The 23,968-nt window shown below is 36.8% G+C and overlaps 1 protein-coding gene across 4 annotated transcripts in view; it reads left to right on the top strand.

Moving 5' to 3' along the window:
* The window catches only part of AKT3 (AKT serine/threonine kinase 3), a 311,247-nt gene that overhangs the window by 178,569 nt on the left and 108,710 nt on the right, over positions 1–23,968 (top strand). For all 4 annotated transcript variants that reach the window (XM_035010956.1, XM_035010959.1, XM_035010957.1 and 1 more), the window contains one exon: positions 6,481–6,612. In XM_035010956.1, the coding sequence (XP_034866847.1) occupies positions 6,481–6,612 (132 nt within the window). The remainder of the gene's footprint in view (positions 1–6,480; positions 6,613–23,968) is intronic.

Here is a 23,968-nt window from a genome sequence, read left to right as displayed (position 1 = left end):
TATAATAATATTCTTTGTTTGATCTTGGTCAAATGTCTGAGAACTCTTTGTGTCTTCATTAAAGACTTATCCTCTATTTGTTAGTTGAAATGAATCCCTCTTTTAAGTCAACTTAACACCCCCTTGTTCTTCAGTCATTGCAAAAAGCTAAAACAAAGAAATAGTCTAGCTTTACTCACCTACTCAGAGATAAGGAAGCTTCTTTTGGATGTCTATGAGCACATGTACACAATGAATGTCAAATGTGACTATGCTCATAAATTTAAAATCAGGTCCCAATGAACCTTGTCCTTTCAATTCGACACTACCCCATTCAGTAACAGGCTATGCCAGCTATACTCTTTTTAATTGAAATTCCTAGAACTCTGCTTAATAACAGAGTAAGAAGCTGCTGTTGAGGCAGTTACAGGTTGAAAGTGGGGAGTTTATAATATCCTAACTAGAAATACTCTTACTTATGGATGAGAGAATTTGGAAATGAATATGGAAATTATTTACCAGAAAAAATTTTGAATGAAGAGAGATAAACATTTTCAAAGATGTAAAAATGCAAAAGTATGGAGGATTTTTTTTTTTCCTGTTAAGGCTTGTTATTAATCATTATAAAAGCACAGTGCAATTTCTTCTCTTCACAGTTACCAGTGTGGATTATCTTAGAATCCATCACCTTCACTAATTATCACTTGTAAACATTTATTGTAAGTTTATTTTGTGCTGTGCTCTGAGCAATACTGTTATATGTATTATCTCATTTAATCCTCACAAAAACCATATGAGATGTAGGTACCATTATTACCCCATTTTGCAAGTGATTCATCTGACATTCAGAGAAATTAAATAATCTTGTTCAAACACGTAAGGACTTTTAATTATACACTGTATTACTTCAGTGGGCAACTTATTTCTTATTATTGATTGATATAACATGAGCCTTTATAATCACTATAATTATTATACTCATTACATGACCAAGTCATATTAGAGAACAAAATTATACAGATATTCTCTCTTATGATTGTACTTGGTTTCTCAAAATATTTTTGTCAAGATGTTGTACTTTGTGTTTCAGTTAATTTCATTTTATATTGGTGTACTCTTGGGAAAATCAGTAAAATTTTAATTTACAGAACAGTGATAGAAAGTGAGGTTTTTAAAGTAGATTCTCTAAGAAATCTCTCACTGAAACTGGGTCTCAAAAATTAAAAAATGATATGGTCAGAAGTATTTTGAAAAGAGGAGGATTCATTGTCTTATTTGACCTATACCTGATTTCCATTTTTCTTCTTTATTTCATTTCATTTTTTAAAAAGATTTTTAAAAGATTTTATTTATTTATTTATTTATTTATTTATTTATTTATTTATTTATTGAGAGGGAGCGGGTGAGCAGGGGCAGGGGCAGAGGGAGAGGGAGAATCTCAAGTAGACTCCTCACTGAGCATGGAGCCCAACTAGGGGCTCGATCTTACGACCCTGAGATCATGACCTGACCTGGAATCCAGAGTCATACACTCAACTAGTTGGGCCATCCAGGCACCCCTATTTCATTTCATTTTAAGTGAGTATAAGACCCTTTTAAAATGACAAAGAGTATAGAAAAAGGTAGAACCTCAGTACCACTCTTTCGTGATGGCCCTAACAACTTGGTTAAAAAGGATAAAATAGTGCTATCACTTCCCTAGTTCCCTAGTACTACATCCTTTATATGTATCAGGTATCATAGAAAGAATTGCTGAAGTCAGATTATTTTTTTTCAAAGATTTTATTTATTTATTTGAGAGAGAGAATGAGATAGAGAGAGAGCATGGGGGGGGAGGTCAGGGGGAGAAGCAGACTCCCGCTGAGCAGGGAGCCCGATGCGGGACTTGATTCCGGGACTCCAGGATCATGACCTGAGCCAAAGGCAGTCACTCAACTAACGGAGCCACCCAGGCGCCCAGAAGTCAGATTATTTTTAATATCAAACTGTAAACACAGATATTCTGAAATAAGTATGCCTTTCTCATAATTTACAGTGTACATTTTCCTCTTTGTTCACTTTTTGAAAAATGAGCAATAGGATGAGGGGAATGGCTCCGCTAACTTGTGTTAGCTCTGCTGAGAATTGTCTTAGCTGTTTTCTCTTGCCTCAAGCAGACACATGGTTACTTCTCTTAGTGGTAGAGTATTACCCAGTTTCTGCTGCACAGGGTGAAAAATCTCTTAAGGAACGACACCGGGTGGTGGAAAAGAGGCAGAAGCCTCATAACCAGATTTATGTGCTGTTCTGTGTTTCAACTAAAAGATGATCTTTCAAAGGAATTTGATCAGAGGACTCAGAAGTGCCTAATCTTGGTCTGCCAAGCGGCCATTCTCTATAGGGTCAGGTATGTGAAGGAGCACAGCATAAGAGGATCAACAGCCAAATGGGAGTCAAAGTTCTGCCTAATTTATTCACCTTCAATTATATATTCATATTCTTTAACCTAAATTTTGGACTATATAATTAGCCTTCTTCTTATACTCTAGTGTCATTTGTTATGTATGCCCATGCATCTCTTAACCTAAAACAGCCGCGTTGACATGCTGGAGATTATGCGAAGGAAAGAATATAACTATGTAAAATATTTACTTAATAAATTTGGGGGATTGGGTTTTAGAGGATTAATTTTTCTGCAGAGGATCCATACTCTCATCTTTCATTAAAATCTTACTGTATTTTTCCCCTTAATACCATCTAAAAGAGGGAAGCATTTTGTAATGGGTTACATTTCATTTGTAAAGACTAGATAATTACTGTGTGTACCATGCTGAACATGAACATTTGGTATCAAAGATACTTTTTAAATTTTCTGAAGTTTTGTCAAAATAGATATGAAATCTGTTTCTGATTTTTTCACATAGGATGCTTTTACTAATATTAATTTCCATGCAAATTCCCTTTTAAGGTTGGCAGTCAAACTGATAGAAGTTGTGAAATTTAATGATAAGGCTATTATATTTTTTTAAACCTCCTTTTCTCTAAGAATTGCAGTCCTTAAGGAATATAGCAATATTTTATAATTACATATTGCTTTTCATCTGAAAATGTCATAAAGCAATTTATAAATTCCTTTCTTATTTTTATCTCTAAGAATTCAGTTTCCATTTCTATAATATTTAATAATAGGACACAGCAAGGATCATTTTTCAGTGCATTTAGATACAAATTGAGGGAGGGTACTGTTCAAATGAAGCTTTGAGCAAAAAATAACATCGTAGCCTAGTTATAAGAATAATGTCTCTCAGTTCATTATTGCCATGGAATAAACTACCCAGGTTTAATGTCTTAAAAGAGTAACAGTATATTAGTTTTCATGATTTTGTGGTTTGTGTAGGCACTTCCACTGGTCTCACATGGATCTCTCAAGCAGTTGCATTCAGTTAGCATACAGGCTGATCTGGAAGATCCAAGAAAGCCTTTCTCACATTTCTGGATTCTTGGTTCTCCTCTATGTGATCTCTTGGCATATGGTGTCTCATCATCAAGGCCCTTTGTACATGGTATCTTTCCTTATGGCATGAAGGCTGGCTTTCAATTATGACATTTCCAAGAGGGTGAAAGTATAAACTGCTAGATTTAAAGGCTGGATCTGGAACTGGCATAGTATCACTTCGATCATATTCTGTGTTCAAAGCAGGACACAAGGCTAGCCCAGGGAGAGGGAAAGTTCAGTCCACCTCTTCATGGGAAGAATGGCATGTGCATACAGGGAGTCAAGGGACTAGTGGCAGCCATCATTGGAGACTGCCTAGCACAGGTAGCTTTGGGGTTATACAGTATTCCTTGGTTTTTTAAAAAAATATTAGTGAAAACAGAATTTTTTAATACTACCAGCTATTCAAATGACAGTAACCTTGTTAACTCTATTCTGCATATTTAGTGCCACATTTTTTATTTTTAGTTGCATTAATAAATGTACTTTTTCATTTTGCCTGATACTGTTTGCTCCTTGTCTTTTGAACTGGAGATATTATTGAATGGTTAAGATATTATAACTTGACATTTGGAAAATTTTTCAAAATTATAGGCAGCAGATAATGTTGAAAGTGAATATAGGCATCTGTTTCTAAATTTTTTAGAATTTTTACAAAATATGTAGAATATTGGTCTGTAGTTTTCTTGTAATATTTTTGTCTGGTTTTGATAATCAGGGTAATAATGGCCTCATAGGATGAATTGCGAAGTATTCTTTTTCTCTTTTTCTCAATTTTCTGTAGGAGTTTATATAGAATTGGTATCATTTCTTCCTTAAATGTTTAAAGAATTCAACAGTGAAACCATCTGGCTCTAGAGTTTTCTTTGTTGAGAGGTTTTTTTTAACCACAAATTCAATTTTCTAGTAGACATAGGACTATTCAAGTTACCTGTTTCTGTTTGAGTAAGCTTTGATAATGTGAGGCTTTCAGGGAATTTATTTATTTCATGTATATTGTTGATTTTATGGGCATAAAGCTGTTTATAATATCCCATGTGATCCTTTTAAAGTGTCTGTAGAGTCTGTAGTAATGTCAGCTCTTTCATTCCTGACATTGGTCATTTGCGTCTTTCTTTATTTTTCTGAGCAAGCTGGCTAGAGGTTTATCAATTTTATTGATCTTCTCAAAGAACCAGCTATCCTGGTCCATAACCAGTATCATATCCTCTGCTTTTTTTTTTTTTTTTAAGATTTTTAAATTGATTTCTGCTCTGACCTTTATCTCCTTTCTTCTCTTTCTCTTGAGTTTAATTTGCTCTTGTTCAATTTCTTAATGTGGAAGCTGAGATCATTGATTTTAGACATTCTTGACATTTACTTTGGATGTGTGGTAAACAGGAAAAAATACAGTTATAATATAGCAGAAAAGTCTCTACTAACTTCTGATCATCTGTAGGATAAAATCCAGATGCTTAACTTGTTATTCATAAAGCCCTCGGAACTGAATTTAAATTTAAGATGATAAACTGGGCATACCCAGTTATCTCTCCTTCTGTTTAAAAACCCATTAAAATGGTAGTAAAGGCATTAAAAAAGAGACAAGTCCACACAAATGAAAAGCTGAGTGGGGGAAAGGCATTAGTGGACAACAAATACCAAAATTATGGAAATTTATGGAAGAACATTCTTAGAGCAGGAAAAGCATGCATAAAGGGGGCTGTAGAGAACAAGTAGCCGGTCTGCTTGGCGAAATCCTGGAAATCACCTGACTTAGGATTGGGAAATGAAACTGAAAACAGGCAGAAAAATTAGAGGCATTCTTAGACGTCCCTGACTTTCTATTCTGAACTGCACCAATTGCTTTCTCACATGTTGTACTGCTTCTTTTTAGATTTCATCTTACTGGGCTCCAGGGCTATTTTCAACATTTCTTACACACCGATATTTCACTTCCTAGGATTTCATCCTAATTTTGTTAGAGTACATTCTCAAATAGCTTCCCTGAAAGGTACTGCTCTCTTAGATGTATTTGGAAATGTTTGTGGGGGACATTTTTGATGACCACATTGTTTGGGGATAGTGGCACTACTAAGCCCTGAAAAACTTGAGTCCTTGGAAAACAATGTGGAAGTTCCTCAAAAAATTAAAAATAGAATTACCATTTGATCCAGTAATTCCACTAATAGGTACTTAACCTAAAGAAAACAAAACAATAATTTGAAAATACATATGCACACCCCTATGTTTATTGCAGCATTATTTATAATAACTAGGCTATGAGAGCAACCCAAGTGTTCACTGATAGAGGAATGGGTAAGGAAGAGGTGGTATATATACACAATGGAATGTTACTCAGCCATAAAAAAGAATAAACCGTTGCCATTTGTGACGACATGGATGGAGCTAGAGAGCATAATACTAAATGAAATACAGTCATAGAAAGAGAAATACCGTATGATTTCACTCATATGTGGAATTTAAGAAACAGAACAAATGAACAAAGAAAAAAGGAGACCAAAGAAACCAGACTCTTAAATACAGAGAACGAATTGGTGGTTGCCAGAGAGAAGGCAGGTGGGATGGATGGGTGAAATAGATAAAGGTGATTAAGAGTACGCTTATCTTGATGAGCACTGAGAAATGTATGGAACTGTTGAATCATTCTGTACACCTGAAACTAATATAACATTGTTAACTGTACTTCAGTAAAACAAACAAAAAAACAAAAAAAACCTGAGTCCTTGAAAGGTGAATGAAAATGATTGTTTTCCTTGTGCCCCTACACTTGACTGATAGTTTGACTAGTAGAGGAATTTGAGGTTCAGAGTTATTGTCTCCAGTATCTGAGAATTGCTTAAATTATTTCTCGTATCCATGATTGCGAGAGAGGCAGCCATTGCCAGTCTGATTCTTAGTCATTTAAGTGTGCTTAGAAATTGGTAAAATTTGCTTTTGAGTAGATACTGCAAACATATACCTATATCTTTTATAAATAAATTGCATCAAATACTTCATACTCTATTTTTTAAATTTGTATTTTTCAGACAATGAATGATTTTGACTATTTGAAACTACTAGGTAAAGGCACTTTTGGGAAAGTTATTTTGGTTCGAGAGAAGGCAAGTGGGAAATACTATGCTATGAAGATTCTGAAGAAAGAAGTTATTATTGCAAAGGTAATTGATTACTAGAGTTGATTACTAAATTTTTGCTTATGGTATGCACTCATGTGTGTTCATGCATACATATGGCTGAAGGGTAGAAATTCCATTAAATAACCAAAATGTTGATTGTAGGCTACTGTTGCAGCAGGATCTGCATATCAATATTTATAATGCTAAAAATTTCAAAAGTTTATAGTATTATCTGAACGTTGTATACCGAAGCTATTTTGTTCCCTTGAGGAGATAAAAATATTTATTCTATGTTTATGTATTTGGAGGAATGTTTTGACTGTTTTTGTGACCTGTAGCACTAATTATACTAGTATTGCCTTTTGATATTTCCCCCCAACATTCTGAATTTTTTATTATTAAATAAAAAAGTAATTCAAATAACATAGATGATTTGCACCCATAAATTATATAGCTTATATAACGATGAATGGCAAAGCATCCTTAATAGATTTGAAAATACAAGAATGATGAAACTAAAAGAAATAGTAGTCTTTGAAATTCTTTCAGGAACTCTTAACCCCCACCTCCATAACTTTGTTCAGCTTAGACATACACAGATAACATGTTAATGATGCCAGTTCTCACTCAGAGTTCTGAACAGAATCCTAATTCCCTCAATAGACAGATTCGATAACTTTACAAATTGGTCCACGCTTTATGTTTCGTTTATTTCAACAAATGATACATGATATTATTGGTATACTTTATGGACTACTTTAACTTTCAAACCACATTGACCCTTGAACAACATGGGGGTTAAGGGTAACTCCCTGCTCAATCGAAAGTCCACATGTAACTTTTGACTCCCCCCGAATTTAACTAACAGTCTACTATTGACTGGAAGCCTTCGCGATATCATGAACAGTCAATTAACACATATTTTGTATGTCATATGTCTTATTATATACTGTATTTTTACAATGAAGTAAGTTAGAGAAAAGAAAATATAATTAAGAAAATCATAAGGAACAGAAAATACATTTATAGGCCTGTACTGAATTTATTGAAAAAAAAATCCATGTGTAAGTGGACCCGTACCGTTCAAACACATGTTCAGGGGTCAACTGTATAGTTTCCTCATCTGGAGTGTATTGCTCCACACACTATGTGAAGCTGTCCTCCCCCTGTCTTTGTGCATTTGCTTTTATTTCAATTCTTACACAAGTCTGTGTCTGGTATTGGAAATAACACTGACCTTGGAGTCACACAGGTCTGGATTCACATCCCAGCTTTGCATCTTATCATCTAATGACCTTTAACAACCAGTTTTGGGGGGAGTACTGCTCCCTTAGAGATATTTGCAATGTTTTGGGGGAGCATATTTGCTTATTCACAGTGAAGAGAAACTGCTGACTGTCACCAGGTGGAGGCCACGCATGCTCAATGTCCTGCAACATGTCGAGCAGCCCAACAGAGCCTTGCATTTTTCATCTGCAAAATTTCACTTGTTAAAGTGAAAAACAATCACTTGAAATAATGAGCCCTGGATGTTGTATGCAACTGATGAATCACTGAACTGTACCTCTGAGACTGTTTAGTGTATTTTAACTAAATCAAATTTAAATTAAAATTTTTTTAAGAAAAGGTATTTCTGGACAGAAATATTGAGGATTAGGATATGTAAAGTATTTAGCATAGTACCTGACACTACTAATTAAACTGATATTTTCTGGGAGGTAGTTTAGTGCCACTTACTAAATGATCCCAAACAAATCACTCAACCTTTTACGCCTTTATTTCCTCATTTGCAAAATGGGAAATAATACAGTGCCTATCTCATAGAATTGTCAGGATTAAATGAATGAATAAGTGTAATAGCATTTGCCATAAATAAAATTGAATTAAAATAGTATTAAATGAAAAATATATTATCACTGTAAGTATTTGCTATTATTATTATTACTTTTGCCATCTACCATGTGTCAAGCATCAGTAAATACCATTTCTATTCTGTTTTTTCTGTTATACATTAGCTCACTTGGAGCCTGTCTTCCCTTACTAATTAATTATACTTTAATGAGTAACTCTACAGAACTGGGTATATTTTACAAGTGATAGCATATCCAGCTTGGTTTACTACCCTTGATTTTCACCAACAAGTCTATTTATCTGTTTCTTGAAAGAAAATATGTCTGCTCATATTAAAATGATGAACAGTATAATGTTTAAGAGTCTAACAAGACCTGGGGTTTGAATCCTGATGTGCCCATCACAGAGCCTCATATCGGGGACTAAATGGTGTCCACGTGCCTTAATACTGTTGACTTTAACACTGATCGGTTGCTTAAAGCATTGTCCACCAGGTTTTTCCACTGTAGAGTTACCATTTTTCCCATTGTAATTACTGACTATTTTAGGGGCAATACTCTGACACTTGCAGGTATTTTTTTTTTTCTTCTTAAACTTTTGCCCACTCATTTTCATTTCCATCAGTGGATCTTGTCTACAACAGTTATCCCATGGTGTACTAATGGTATTTTCTATTTCCCTCATTCTTTATGCATTTATTCTATTCGGTCTAACTAAAGGTTCGATAATTTTATCTTTTCAAAGAACCAAATTTTACTTTCATTGATTTTTCTCTGTTTTTCTATTTTCTATTTTATCTCTGCTCTAATCATTATTATTTCCTTCCTTCTAGCTTTAGCTTTAGCTTATTCTTTTCTTACTTCCTGAAGTTGTAAAGTTAGGTTGTGGATTTGAGATCTGTCGTCTTCTTATTCTCCTCCTCCTCCTCCTCCTCCTCCTCCCCCTCCCCCCCCTCCTCCTCTCCTTCTCCTCCTCCTCCCCCTCTCCTCCTCCCCCTCTCCCCCTCCTCCTCTTCCTCCTTTCTTTTTTTTGTGAGAGAGAGAGCATTGTGAGTTGGGGTGGAGGGGCAGAGGGAGAGGGAGAGAATCTTTCTTAAGCAGGCTTCATGCTCAGTGTGAGCCCAACAGGGAGCTTGATCCCAGGACCCTGAGATCATGACCTGAGATGAAATCAAGAGTCAGTTGCTTAACCAACTGAGCCACCTAGGTGCCCCAAGATCTTTCTTTTTAAATGTAAGCATCTAAGGCTATAATTTCCCACTTAGCACTGCTTTTGATGTATCCCATAAATTTTGGCATATTAGATTTTTCTTTTCATTCTTCTCTCAGTATTTTCTAATTTAATTTCCCTTGTGATTTTGCCTTTGATCCATTGATTAAGACTATTTTAATTACTATAAATTTGTAAATTTTCCAGTTTTCTTTTTTTTTAAAGATTTTATTTATTTATTTGACAGAGAGTGAGAGGGAGCACAAGCAAGGGAAGCAGCAGGCAGAGGGAGAGGGAGAAGCAGGCTCCCCGCTGAACAGAGAGCCTGATGCGGGGCTCGATCCCAGGACCCTGGGATCATGACCTGAGCTGAAGGCAGCCGCTTAACTGACTGGGCCACCCAGGTGCCCCGATTTTCCAGTTTTCTTTCTGTTTCTGATTTCAAACTTCATCCCATTGCTGGTAGAGAAGATACTTGATATAATATCTATCTTTTTAAATCTATTGAGACTTAATTTGTAGCCTAACATATGGTGTATTCTGGAGAATTTTCCACGTGCACTTGAAAAGAATGTGTAATCTGTTGTTGGGTAAAGTGTTGTGTGTGTGTCTGTTAGATCTAGTTGGTTTATTGTGTTAAGTCCTCTGTTTCCTTACTTCTGTCTGGCTGTTCTGTCTTATTATTGTGAGTAGAGTATTGAAGTCTCCAACTGTTAGTGTAGAACTATCTATTTCTCATTTTAATTCTGTCTTATTTTTGCTTCATACATTTTGATGGTTTGTTATTAGGTACATAAATGTTTATAATTGTTATTTGTTGCTGGATTGAGCCTTTTATTAAATACATAATGTCATATTTTTGTCTTTCATAACTTAAAAAATACATTTTTTTGTTGATAATGAAATAGCCACCCCTGCTGTCTTTTGGTTCTGTTTGTATGATTATTCCATCCTTTCAGTTTCAACATATTTGTGTCTTTGGCTCTAAAGTAAGTCTTTTGAAGACAGTGCATATTTTGATCATTTTGTTGTTGTTAAATCCATTCTGCCATCTCTTATCTTCTGATTGGAGGGATTAATCCATTTACATTAAAATAAATACTTATAAAGAGAGAGTTCTGTCCCTTTGCTCTTTTTTTCAATATGCTTTATACTTTCTTTGTCCCTCATTGTCTGCATTACTGTCTTATGTTTAGTTGTTTTTTTTTTTTTTAGTGAAACATTTTAATTCCCTTCTCATTTCCTTCTCTATATATTCTATAGCTATTTTCTGTGTGGTTACCATGGGGATTACATTTAACATCCTAAAATTATAACACTCTAATTTGAATTTAAACCACCTTAACTTCAGTAAGATACAAAAACTGCTCTCTGCCGCTATGCTACTCTACTCAACCCTTTTAAGTTATTGATGTTATAAATTACATCTTTATTCTTTTTGGTGCAAATGTAAATGGGATTGTTTTCTTAATTTCTTTTTCTTCTTTTTTATTGGTGTGTAGAAATCCAAGAGATTTCTGTATGTTAATTTTGTATCTTGCAACTTCACTGAATTAATTTATCTGTTCTGGTTTTTTTTGGGTGGAGTGTTTAGGGTTTTCTATATATAGTACCATGTCACTGCAAATAGTGACAGTTTTACTTCTTTCTTACCAATTTGGATGCCTTTTATTTCTTTTTCTTGTTTTATTACTATGGCCCGGACTTCCAGTACTATGTTGATTAAAAGTGGTGAGGGTAAGACACCCTCGTCTTGTTTCTGATCTTAGGAGAAAGGCTGTCAGTTTTTTACCATTATGATATTAGCTGTGGGTTTTTCATATATAGCCTTTATTATGTTGAGGTATGTTCCCTCTAAACCTACTTTGTTGAGAGTTTCTATCATGAATGGATGTTGTATTTTGTGGAATGCTTTTTCTGCATCTATTGATATGATCATATAGTTTTTATCCTATTTCTTGTAAATGTGATGTATCATATTGATTGATTTGTGAATATCGAACCACCCTTGCATCCCTGGAATAAATCTTACTTGGTTGTGGCGAATGATTTTTTTAATGTATTGTTGAATTTGGTTTGCTGATACTTTGTTAAGGATTTTTGCATCCATGTTCATCGGAGATATTGGTCTGTAATTTTTTTTTTTTTGGTGTCTTTATCTGCTTTTGGTATCAGGGTAATGCTGGCCTTGTAGAATTAATTTAGAAGTTTTCCTTCCTCTTCTATTTTCTGGAATAGCTTGGAATAATAGGTATTAATTCTTCTTTAAATGTTTGGTAGGAGTCACCTGTGAAGTCATGTGTGAAGTCCAGCCAAAAGTCTTGGACTTTTGTTTGTTGGGAGTTTTTAATTATTGATTTAATTTCATTTCTAGTAATTGATCAGTTCAGATTCTCTGTTTCTTCCTGGTTCAGTTGGAAGATTATGTTTCTAGGAATTTATCCATTTCTTTTAGATTGTCCAATTTGTTGGCATCTAATTTTTTATAAAATTATTTTATAATCCTTTGTATTTCTGTGATGTTGATTGTATTTCTCCTCCTTTGTTTCTGATTTTATTTATTCAAAGCCTATCTTTTTCTTGATGAGCCTAGATAAAGGTTTATCATTTTTATTGATGTTTTCAGAGAACCAGCTCCTGGCCTAATCGAGCTTTTGTTTTTTTAGTCTCTATTTCATTTATTTCTGCTGTAATATTACTTCATTCCTTCTACTAGCTTTGGGATTTGTTTTTCTTTTTCTAGCTCTTTTAGGTATAAAGTTAGGTTGTTAATTAGAGATTTTTCTTGTTCCTCTTTTTTTTTTTTTAAGATTTTTTTTATTTATTTGAGAGCTTGAGAACACCGTGGATGTGGATGAGCCAGGGTGGGGGTGGGGAGGGGTGGTGGGGGGAGAAGGGGGGCAGAACAAGAGGGAGAAGCAGACTCCCTGCCGAGCAGGGAGCCCAATGTGGGGGACCCTGGGATCATGACCTGAGCAGGCATTTAACCGACTGAGTCACCCAGATGGCCCAAGATTTTTCTTGTTTCTTGTGGTAGGCCTGTATTGCTATAAAATTCCCTCTTAGACTTTCTTTTGCTATGTTCCTAAATTCTGGACCATATGTTTTAATTTGTCTCCATGTATTTTTTAATTTGCACTTTGATTTCTTGGCTTGCCCATTCATTATTTAGTAGCATGTTGTTTAGCCTTCACCTGTTTGTGTTGTTTCCAGATTTCTTTTTTATGGTTGATTTCTAGTTTTATATCACTATGGTCAGAAAAGATGCATGATATGATTTGTCTTCTTATGTTTATTGAGACTTGTTTTGTGGCCTGACATGTGACCTATCCTGGGGAATGTTCCATGAGCACATGAATAGAATGTGTATTCTGTTGCTTTGGCTGAAATGTTTTATATATGTCCATTAGGTCCATCTGGTCTAATGTGTCATTGAAAGCCACTGTTTTCTGGTTGATTTTCTGTCTGCATGATCTCTCCATTGATGTAAGTGGGGTGTTAAAGTCCCCTCCTATTGTATTACTGTCAATTTCTGCCTTTATATCTGTTAATAATTGCTTTATGTAATTTACACTTATAATTTCTGTAATTTACAATTATGATATCCTCTTGTTGGATTAATCCCTTTATCATTGTGCAATGCCCTTTTTTGTCTCTTGCTAAGGTCTTTGTTTTTTTTTGTTTTTGTTTTTGTTTTTTTTTTAAGATTTTATTTATTTATTTGAGAGAGAGAATGAGATAGAGAGCATGAGAGGGGGGAGGGTCAGAGAGAGAGGCAGACTCCCTGCTGAGCAGGGAGCCTGACGTGGGACTCGATCCCGGGACTCCAGGATCATGACTGAGCTGAAGGCAGTCTCTTAACCAACTGAGCCACCCAGGCGCCCAACTAAGGTCTTTGTTTTTAAGTCTAGTTTGTCTGATATAAGTATTCCTAACCTGACTTATTTTTTTCACTTCCATTTGCATAGTAAATGTTTTTCTAGTCCTTCACTTTCAGTCTGTACGTGTCTTTAGGTCTGAAGTATGTTTCTTATTGGCAGCATATAGATGGGTCTTGCTCTTTATCCATTCAGTTACCCTATGTCTTTTGCTTGGGGGCATTTAATCCATTCACATTTAAAGTAATTATTGATTGGTATATATATATTAGAATTTTTTAAAATTTATTTTCTGGTTGTTTTTGTAGTTCTTTTCTGTTCCTTTCTTTTTCTCTTGATCTTGTTCCTTATGGTTTGATGGCTTTCTTTAGTGTTATGCTTGGATTCCTTGCTCTTTATGTTTTCTGTATCTGTTATAGGTTTTTAATTTGTGGTTACTATTAGGTTTGTGTATAACGTGTTTATAGCAGTCTGTATTGTGTTGATTATTACTTAAGTTCAAACACATTTTAAAAGCCCTAAATTTTTATCCCTCTTATGTGTTTTATTTATATGATGTTATATTTTACATCTTTTTATTTTGTGTATCTCTTGACTGGTATAATTTTTTTTGGATATAATTGATTTTACTACTTTTGTGTTTTAACTTCCATTCTGGCTTTTATGATATGTTTGCTTGTAACTGTGAAATTTTTTTCCTTTCATAATTTTCTTACTCCTGATTATGGCCTTTCCACTCAATTCCTTTTAACATTCCTTGTAATACTTGCTTAGTGGTAATGAACTCCTTTAACTTTTGTCTGGGAAACTCTTTTATTTCTCATTCTATTCTGAATGATAACCTTGCTGGGTAGAGTATTCTTGGTTGCAGATTTTTACTTTTGAACACTTGGAAGATATCATGCCACTTTCTTCTGGCCTACAAAGTTTCTGCTGAAAAATCAGCTTATAGCCTAATGGGGTTTCCCTTGTATATAACTGTTTTTCTTGTCTCTTGCTGCTTTTAAAATTCTCTCTTTGTCATTACTTTTGACACTTTAATTACTATGTGTCCTGGTGTGGACCTCTTTGGGTTGATTTTGTTAGAGGCTGTCTGTGCTTTGGAGATCTGTATGTCTGTTTCCTTCCCCAGATTAGGGAACTTTTCAGCTCTTATTTCTTCAAATATGTTTTCTGCCCCCTTTTCTCCCTCTTCTCTTTCTGGGATCCCTATAATGTAAATATTATTATGCTTGATGGAGTTGCTGAGTTCCCTTAGCCTGTTCTCATTTTTCATTATTTTTTCTCCTTGCTGCTTGGCTGGTTGCTTTCCATTACCATCTTCCAGATTGCTGATCTATTCTGCATTTTCTAATCTGCTATTGATTCACTCTAGTTTATTTCCGTTATTGAATTTTTAATCTCTGACTGGTTCTTATGTTTTCTGTCTTTGCTGAGGTTCTCACTGAGGTCCTCCACTCTTTCCTCAAGTCCAGTGAATATCTTTATGACTAGCACTTTGAATTCTTTATTAGGAGTATTGCATATATCCATTTTATTTATCCCTTTTGTTGTGATTTTTGTCTTGTTCTTTCATTTGGAACATACTCCTCTGTCTCCTTATTTTGTCTAACTTTCTCTGTTTGTTTCTGTGTATTAGGGAGGTCAGCTACATCTCCTGGTTTTGAAAATAGTGGCCTCATGTAGAAGAGGTCCTGGGGTGCCCTGTAGCACGATGCCCCTGGTCACTAGAACAAGGTGCTCCAGGGGTGTCTCCTATGTGGGCTGTGCATGCCCTACTACTGTGGCTGAGCCGTGTTTGCCTTCAGTCCCGTTGGCTGCAGTGACCTGCTTTGCCTGCTGTGGGAGCACTGGGCAGCATTTGGTTTCTGTGCGGTTGAGGTGCCTGCCAGAGGCCAATGGGATCTCCTTGGTGGGAGGGGCCAGCAGTTCAGCCAGCTGTCTGCACTTAGTCTCTCTGCCACAGTTGCAGGCGCACCAAACAGCGGGGCCTTTCTCTCTGCGCAGCCAGCTAAGAGGCTCTGCTGCTCAAACTGTGAACATGCTAGTGTGTGGGTTATCTCCCCACCTCTCTCTACGACGAGAGTCACTTTGGAGTGGCACTGGTCCCTGTTGGGGCTGCTTGTGGGGTATGGCAGGGTAGGAGTCACTTTGGAGGGTCGAATGGGACTGGTCTTCAAGGGAACACCAGGGCAGGACACCATGGTTAGCCAGGTAGGTGGAGAGTGCTCGTGCTGGCTTCCCCAAGTGTCCAGCTCTCTGGGCTGGGGGAGGGGAAGAGAAATGGTGCCCACAGCACTTTTGTTCTTGGAGAAGCATCCTGAAGATCCCTGCCCCTCTAGCACATGTTCTGAGGTTAGTAACTAACCTCTGCCGTCTCCCCCAGCTGCTTTTCAAACTGCTGCTTCTGTGCTTTGTCTCCACAGAGTTATTTATGAGGCTGGCTCTTGAAGGGTGCGTAAACCCACTGATTTTTAATGTACCTAGAGTTCAGTTCCACTGACTAAAGCTCCACTGACTAAAGCTGCTAAAGTTAAGCCCCATTGGTTTTCAAAGCCAGATGCTCTTGGAATTCATCTTCCAGGTGCAGGTACCCTGTGTCTAATCCTCTCATTTCTCCGTGCTTGTGCTGTCCCTCCTGTTTGCCGTGAGTACTGCCAGGAGTTTGGTTCCCAACTGTATCTCTACCCCTCTTACCCTTTTCCATGTGGCTTTCTCTCTACAGTTAACTATGGAAAATCTGCCCTAGTGGTCTGCACGTTGTTTTCAGTTGGTTGCACAAATGTAGCTGTTGTCTAGGTATGTCTGTGGATCAGGTGAGCTCAGGATCCTCCTGTTTTGCCTTCTTCCTGACCACCCCCTGAAATGTACTTCTAAATAGGACTTGAGGGGTGCCTGCGTGGCTCAGTCATTAAGCGTCTGCCTTCGGCTCAGGTCATGATCCCAGGGTTCTGGGATCAAGCCCCGCATCGGGCTCCCTGCTCCGCGGGAAGCCTGCTTCTCCCTCTCCCCCTCCCCCTGCTTGTGTTCCCTCTCTCACTGTGTCTCTGTCAAATAAATAAAAATAATAAATAAATAATTAATTAATAGGACTTGAAAGTCAAAATTAACCCTTGATCCATGGGCTGCAGAAGGGATGTTGTTAACGGGCATGAAAACAACACTAATCCCATTGCCCATCTCCGTCAGAGCTTTTATGTTATAGGGACGACTTCTTTCCTGAAACCTCGTGAACCAGCCCCTGCCAGCTTCAGACTTTTCTTCTGCAGCTCCCTCACCTCTCTGAGCCTTCCCACAGTTGAGGACAGTCAGGGCCTTGCTCTGGGCTAGGCTTTGGCTTAAGGGAATGTCATGGCTGTTTGATCTTCTATCCAGACCACCGAAATGTTCTCTATATGAGCAGTAAGGCTGTTTTGCTTTCTTATCATTCATGTGTTCACTGGAGTAACACTTGTCATTTCCTTCAAAAACTTTCCCTTTGCTTTCACAGCGTGGCTCACTGCTTGGTGCAAGAGGCCTAGCTTCCAGCCTCTCAGCTTCGACATGCCTTCCTCACTCAGCTTAATCACATCTAGCTTTTGATTTAAAGGGAGAGATTACACATCTTCTCTTGAACACTTAGAGGATATTAATTTCAATATTGTGTGTCTCAAGGGATAGAGAGGCCCAGAGGGAGGGAGACTGGAGACTAGCCAGTGAGGAGAGCATTCAGAACAAACACAACATTCATTGATTAAGTTTGCTTTCTTATATGGGTGTGGTTCGTGGCACTGCAAAATAATTACAATAATAACATCAAAGATCACTGATCAGAGATCACCATAAAAAAAATCTAATAGTAATGAAAAAGTTTGAAATATTGTAAGAATTGCCAAAATGTGACACAGACACAAAGTAAGCAGCAAATGCTGTTGGAAAAATGGCGGTGATAGACTTGCTTGATGTAGGAGGTTGCCACCTTCAATTTGTAAAAAATGCATTATCTACAAAGTGCAATAAAGTGAAGCAAAAAAATGAGGTATGCTGTATAGCATTTTAAACTCACTTTGATTAGATCAGCTGAGCCAGTCTAATCCTGCTCATATTCTCAGCCATACAGAGTGACTGGTTATAGTGTTTATGTCATCAGGATAAAAATAGAACTGCCCTTCTTACAATGTTACTGAGTCATCTGACCTAGGTAGGCTAGGTTCCAAGTTGTGACAGCCGGCACCCTCTTTTCTTGGACCTTTCTGGGGTCAGAATGGAGTGGTCAAATTGCTTTTCCGTTCTCTACCTCAGACTCTTAAAGTGTGCCAGCCTGTTTCCTAATGCACATAGTAGAATCTATTTTCAGCTTTCCCATTCAACAAGAGAACCCATGTTCTATTAATCTACCTCGTTAGTCATTCAAGAATATAAACAGTACTGAGTACTGAGGATCACCACACAGATGAGAAAAATCTAAAGACAGAATAAAAGCGAACGAAGAAGAACAAAAGAATAGTTGATCCTAGTGAAAACAGAGACAAAACAGAGAACTGAAGATACATTCACAATCTCTAATTAGTATTTGTAGAGAAGTAGGAAAAAAATGTTGTATTACAAAACAAAAATATGCGAAAAAGAAATAGAGCACAAGAAAGAGTAATTATAAATTTAATGTGTGATTGCTAAAATAAAACATTTAATACAAGGATCGTAAGCAAATTTTGGGGAATATCTGAGAATAAAGAGCCAAAAATACAGCATTGGAAGATACTGGAAGAATAGTTAGGACATGAAGGCTTAATCAAGGGTACTCAGATGTTTAAGAATTTAAGGGAAAAGGGAAGAGATCAGAACTAATCAAAGAAAATAAAATATATCATAGCTGAAGAAGTCTTCAGATTGAAAGTGTCTCCTGAACACTGAGCCAAAGAAAAGAAAACTGGGGCCCCTGGTTGGCTCAGTCAGTGGAGTGTGTGACTCTTGATCTCAGGGTTGTGAGTTCGAGCCCCACATTGAGTGTAGAGATTACTTAAAAATAAAATCTGGAAAAAAATAAAAAAGAAAAGAAAATGGACCCTAGACACCCTTTTACATCTTCAAGAAGGTTTTGAATCTTAAGGCTAAAAAGATTGTCTTAAAAGCTTTCAGAAAGCAAGGAACAGACTACCTCCCAATAAAGGAATGAAAATAAAATTGTGTAGTACTTATTTTAGCAAAATTTAGAAGGAAATCTAATAGTCAGAGATGGAGTCCATGAAGCGGTAGAGTTAACACTCAGTGTGAGTGATGAGAACTCTCAAGATGACATATGTAGAAATAGCCAGTCTGTCCACAGTAGATTATTTGACTAAGGTCGATCCTAATGGTAGAATAAAGGAGGAGGAGGACAAAGGATGTAGGACCTTCAAGAAAAAACAAGTATTTGCTCAAGCAAGACATAGTCCAAATGTGAAGCAGCGTGAAATATGGAATCATCGTGAGCAATGGATGGAGAATCAGAAAGTATCAGAGAGTTGGCCCAGACACACGAAGCATTGTCCCTGGAGGGGCTCAGGATTATTGATAAGTAACCTTTCCATTTTTACTCATTAACCATACTATTTGATTCTGCTGTAAATGATATTTGCTTACTTTTATAATACTGCAAACACTACACTGGTGTTTGATTTTCAGAATTCATTAATAGACAAAGCACACAAGACTTAATTACAGTGATGGTATAGACTGAAATTGCTCTAAGCCCAGGCAGAGTGAAAGAAATGGTACAGTTGATGGACATTTCCAGCTGAAAACACGCTACTGTTACGCAGGAAGTGTGGTTCTGAGGCCCAGAGCCACAGACGGCCACAGAAGCAGAGGATGCAGGGGCCACCAGGGACCTGGAGAGTAGAAGTGCAAATACAGAGGATTTCTCAAACCTTGGGATCTAAAGGAATCTCCTCTGCTGAACTTGTTTGGATGGGTGGTCCCTATATTCTTCCTCATTTCTCCCTTTCAGAATGGGAATGTCTGGCCTATGCCTGTCATAACCATTCTATTTTGGAAGCAGATTATCTCATTTTCTGGTTTAAGAGAGCCACAGATATAGATGAATTTTGCCCCAGGATGGACCACACTTGCCATCTTGCCCATACATGACTTCACGATTTAGATGATGAGATTTGAGACTTTTGAGCTGACGTTGTTTAAATGAGATTTTAGCCTGAAAGTTGATAGTGTCAGTCAAGACTTTTGGAGATGTTGGGATGTGTGAATGCGTTTTGCCTGTGAGACAAAAGTAACATTCGGTTACAGTTAGTGAACTGTAGTGGGTTGAATATTGAACCCCAAAACAGTATTTCCACATCTTTCCACAGCTTAGCTTCCAATGTTGATTTTGGACTTCTGGTCTCCAGCACTGTGAGAGAATACATTTTGGTGCTTTCAACCCACCACGTTTGTGATAATTTGTCACAGCAGTCGCATGAAACGAACATAGACAAGTACCCAGAGATACGAACTTTCCCAGTTTGAGTCAGTAAGTCTACCATATACCTGTCCCTCAGTCCAGCCCCACTCATAGGGCGAGTTCCAGTTACAGAACCAGTGAGCTCTCTTGACCTTAGGCAACACAGCTGCATTCACTGTGAACCCCGCTTTTCCTGGAGGGGGTGAAGACACAGTCCACCCATCAAGCCCTTAGGAATTCTGGCTTAACAGTTAAAAGTATAATTACAGTTTCTTGCTGAGAGATGAGCCCTGCTTCTCACACCCAGAATGGTAGCCCTGGCCCCTGGGTCACCACATCAGGTAGGAAGAAAGAAAGTTGTGGTGATGTGGGGACGAGTTTTAGAGTCATAACACCATCCTCTCCTACCCACTGTTCCCATGTCCTCCAGAAAAGGGGAGGACTCGGGGGACTCCCCCTTCAGCCTTCCTCATGTTCAGTGTGAGCACACTTGTGAAGGCACGGACTCCATGAAGGGTTCTTCGTGTCTTTATCTCCTCCCATTTTAGATAACAGATGTTACAGTTGCCCATTCCAGTTCTTTATCAGACTGACATACCCTGTCCCTTTGATGTGATACCTCTTTGCCCGTTGTTGGTGGCTATGGACCGTAAAGTACGTTTCTTGCTCTTATGACACGTAACTTGGGGGTCCAAATTGGTACGATGTCTTCTGTTCCAGTCTTTTTTATAGTGTTTTGAATTTTTGCCTGCCACCGAGTATGCAAATCCCAGTCCCGAGTAAGTTTCTGTCCCTGTCAGTTCCTATGAATAGCCTTGGGGAATACTGGTGGTGGTCCACTGTAGTGTACTTGCCAAGTGTATGCAGCAGGGAGGGACTTCCCCCTGGGGAGTCTGCCCCCTAGGCATGTGCTCTCTCTGTCAGCAGACTGGATGGTTCTTACTGGCATTTTGTGTCTCAGGGGGTGCAGAGGAATATGTTGATGGTCAACGTAACTCTGCCTTGTCACAGCTTACTTTGGCTTTTGGGGTTTAGGGTCTTTTTTGGTTACATACAAATTTTGGGGTAGTTATTTCTATTTACATGAAAAAGGCCATTGGGATTTTGATAGGGATTGCACTGAATCTGTATATATCACTGACATTTTCACAATATTAATGTTTCCTATCCAAGAACATGGGGCATATTTCCATTTGTCTGTGTGTTCTTTCTTTCATCAGTTCCAGTAGTGTTTAGTGCATAAGTCTTTCATCTCCTTGGTTAAATCTATTCCAGAGTATTTTATTCTTTTTGATGCATTGTAAATAGCATTGCTTTCTTCACTTCTCTTTCAGGTATTTTTATTGTCAGTGTATAGAAATGCAACTGATTTTTGTGTGTTGGTTTGGTGTCCTGTAACTTTACTGAATTCATGTATTGATTCTAACAGTCTTTTGGTGGAGTGTTTAGGATTTTCTATATATATATATATGGTCATGTCATCTGCAAAAGATAATTTTGCTTTTTCTTTTTCCAATTGTATGCCTTTTCTCTCTCTCTCTCTCTCTCTTCCTCTCCCTCTCCCTCTTTCTCTTCCTAATTGTTGTGGCTAGTAACTCCAGTACTATGTTGAATAGAAGCGCTGACAGTGGGCATCTGTCTTGTTCCTGATGTTAGAGGAAAGGCTTTTAACTTTTCACCACTGTGTGTGATACTAGCTGTGGGCTTGTCATACATGGCCTTTGCTATGTTCAGGTACATTCCTTCTATACCTAGTTTATTGAGGATTTTTATCATGAAAGAGTATTTTTGTCAAATGTGTTTCGGCATCTGTGGAAATGATCATATGCTTTTAATCCTTTAATCTAGTAATGTGGCACATCACACTTTACTGTATTGTGTTGAATCATCTTTGCATCTCAGGGATAAATCCCACTTGATCATGGTGTGTGATCCTTTTAATGTGCTCTTGCGGTAGGTTTGTTGGTATTTTGTTGAGGGTTTTTACATCTATATTCATCAGAGATGTTGGCCTGTAATTTTCTTTCCTTGAAAGGTTTTTGTCTGGCTTGGGTATGGGAAATGCTAGCAAGTTTGAGCTTGTTCCTTCCTCTTCAGTTTTGGAAGAGTTTGAGAAAGATTGGTATTCTTTAAATGTTTGATAGAATTCGCCAATGAAGCCATCTGCTTTTGAGTTTTTATTTGTAGGGAGATTTTTGATTACTAATTTAAACTCTTGCTCATTATTGCTGTGTTCAGATTTTCTGTTACTTCATGATTCAGTCTTGAGAAATTGTATATTTCTGGGATTTATCCATTTCTTCTGAGTTATCTAAAATTTTGGTGATAATTCTTTACAGTGGTCTCTTAGGATTCTTGTATTTTTGTGGTATCAGTTGTAATATCTCCTCTTTCATTTATAATTTTATTAATTTGAATCATCATTTTTTATCTTAGTGTCACTAAAAGTTTGTCAATTTTATCTTTTCAAAGAACCAGTTCTTAGTTTCATTGGTTTTTTTTTTCCCCATTGTCTTTCTAGTCTCTTATTTCACTTATTTCTTTTCTAATCTTAATTATTTCCTTCCTCCTACTAACTTAGACTGTTCTTTTTTTAGTTCCTTAAGTGTAAATTTAGGTTGTTTATTTGAGATCTTTATTCTTAATGTAAGAAACTTCCTTCCTATAACTGTAAACTTCTCTCTTAGGACTGCTTTTGCTGTGTTCCATAAGTTTCGATATGTTGTGTTTCCATTTTATTTGTCTCAAGATTTTTAAAATTTGTCTTATGATTTCTTCTTTGACCCATTGCTTATCTATTCTGCAGTATTTTATTTGATTTCCATATATTTATGAATTTTCCACCTTTCCTCCTGTAATTCATTTTTCATTTCATACTATATTGGTTGGAAAAGATACTTGATATGGATAAATCTTCTTAAGTTTATTAAGAGTTGTGACCTAATATATGATTTATCTGGGAGAATGTTCCATGTGTTCTTGAGAAAAATGTGTAGTATCATGCTGTTGGATGGAATGATCTGTATCTTTTTGTTAGCTCCATTTGGCTAATGTGTAGTTCAAGTCCATTATTTCCTTATTGACTTTCTATCAGGATGATCTATCCATTGTTGAAAACGGGATATTTGAGTTCCCTACAACTGTTGTATTGCTGTCTGTTTCAGTCTTCAGATTTGTTAATAATTATATATATTTACTATTGTTATAGCCTCTTGGTGAGCAGACCCTCATATCATTATATAATGACCTTCTTTGTTTCTCAGTACAGCTTTTGACTTAAAGTCTATTTCGTCTGAGGTAAGTATAGGTACCCCAGCTTTTTTTTACCTGGAACATTTTTTTTTTTTTGTCCCTTCACTTTCAGCCCATGAGTGCCCTTAAAGCTTAAGTGAGTCTCTTTCAGGCACCATATAGTTGGATCTTGCTTTTTTATTTACTTAGCCACTCTGTGTCTTTTAATTGGAGAATTTAAGCCATTTGCATTTAAAGTAATTTTTAATAAGGACTTGCCATCACCATTTTGTTTATTCTTTCTAATTGTTTTGTAGTTCCTTTGTTTTCTCTGCTTTTCTTGCTTTTTTGTGGATTGATGATTTTTTGTAATGGTATACTTTGATTCTTTTCTCTTTTTATCTGTGAATCTATTATAATCTTTTACTTTGTGATTACTGTGATGTCCATAATACATCTTACTATAATAAGTCTGTTTCAAGCTGATAACAACTTCAATTGATTGAAAAAATTCTACATATTTACTTGCTCCCCCAACCTTGTATGTTATTGATGTCCAAATTTACTTGTGTGTTATGTTGTAGCAAAATATTCTAGCTATAGTTATTTTTAACACATTTGTCTTTAAACCCGTATGCTGGAGGTCAAAGTGATTTACACCCTATTTTTGCAGCATTAGAGTGTTTTGAATTTGACTATATATTTACTTTTTCCAGTGAATTCTATACTTTTTATATGTTTTCATGTTATTAATTAACATCCTTTCATTTCAGCTTGAAGAACGTCACTTATCATTTCATGTAAGGCAGTT

The sequence above is a fragment of the Mirounga leonina genome, unplaced genomic scaffold (genome assembly GCF_011800145.1).
Source record: "Mirounga leonina isolate KUSES-001 unplaced genomic scaffold, KU_Mleo_1.0 Mir_154, whole genome shotgun sequence".
Taxonomy (NCBI): Eukaryota; Metazoa; Chordata; class Mammalia; order Carnivora; family Phocidae; genus Mirounga; species Mirounga leonina.
This window is presented reverse-complemented; position numbering and strand designations above follow the sequence as displayed.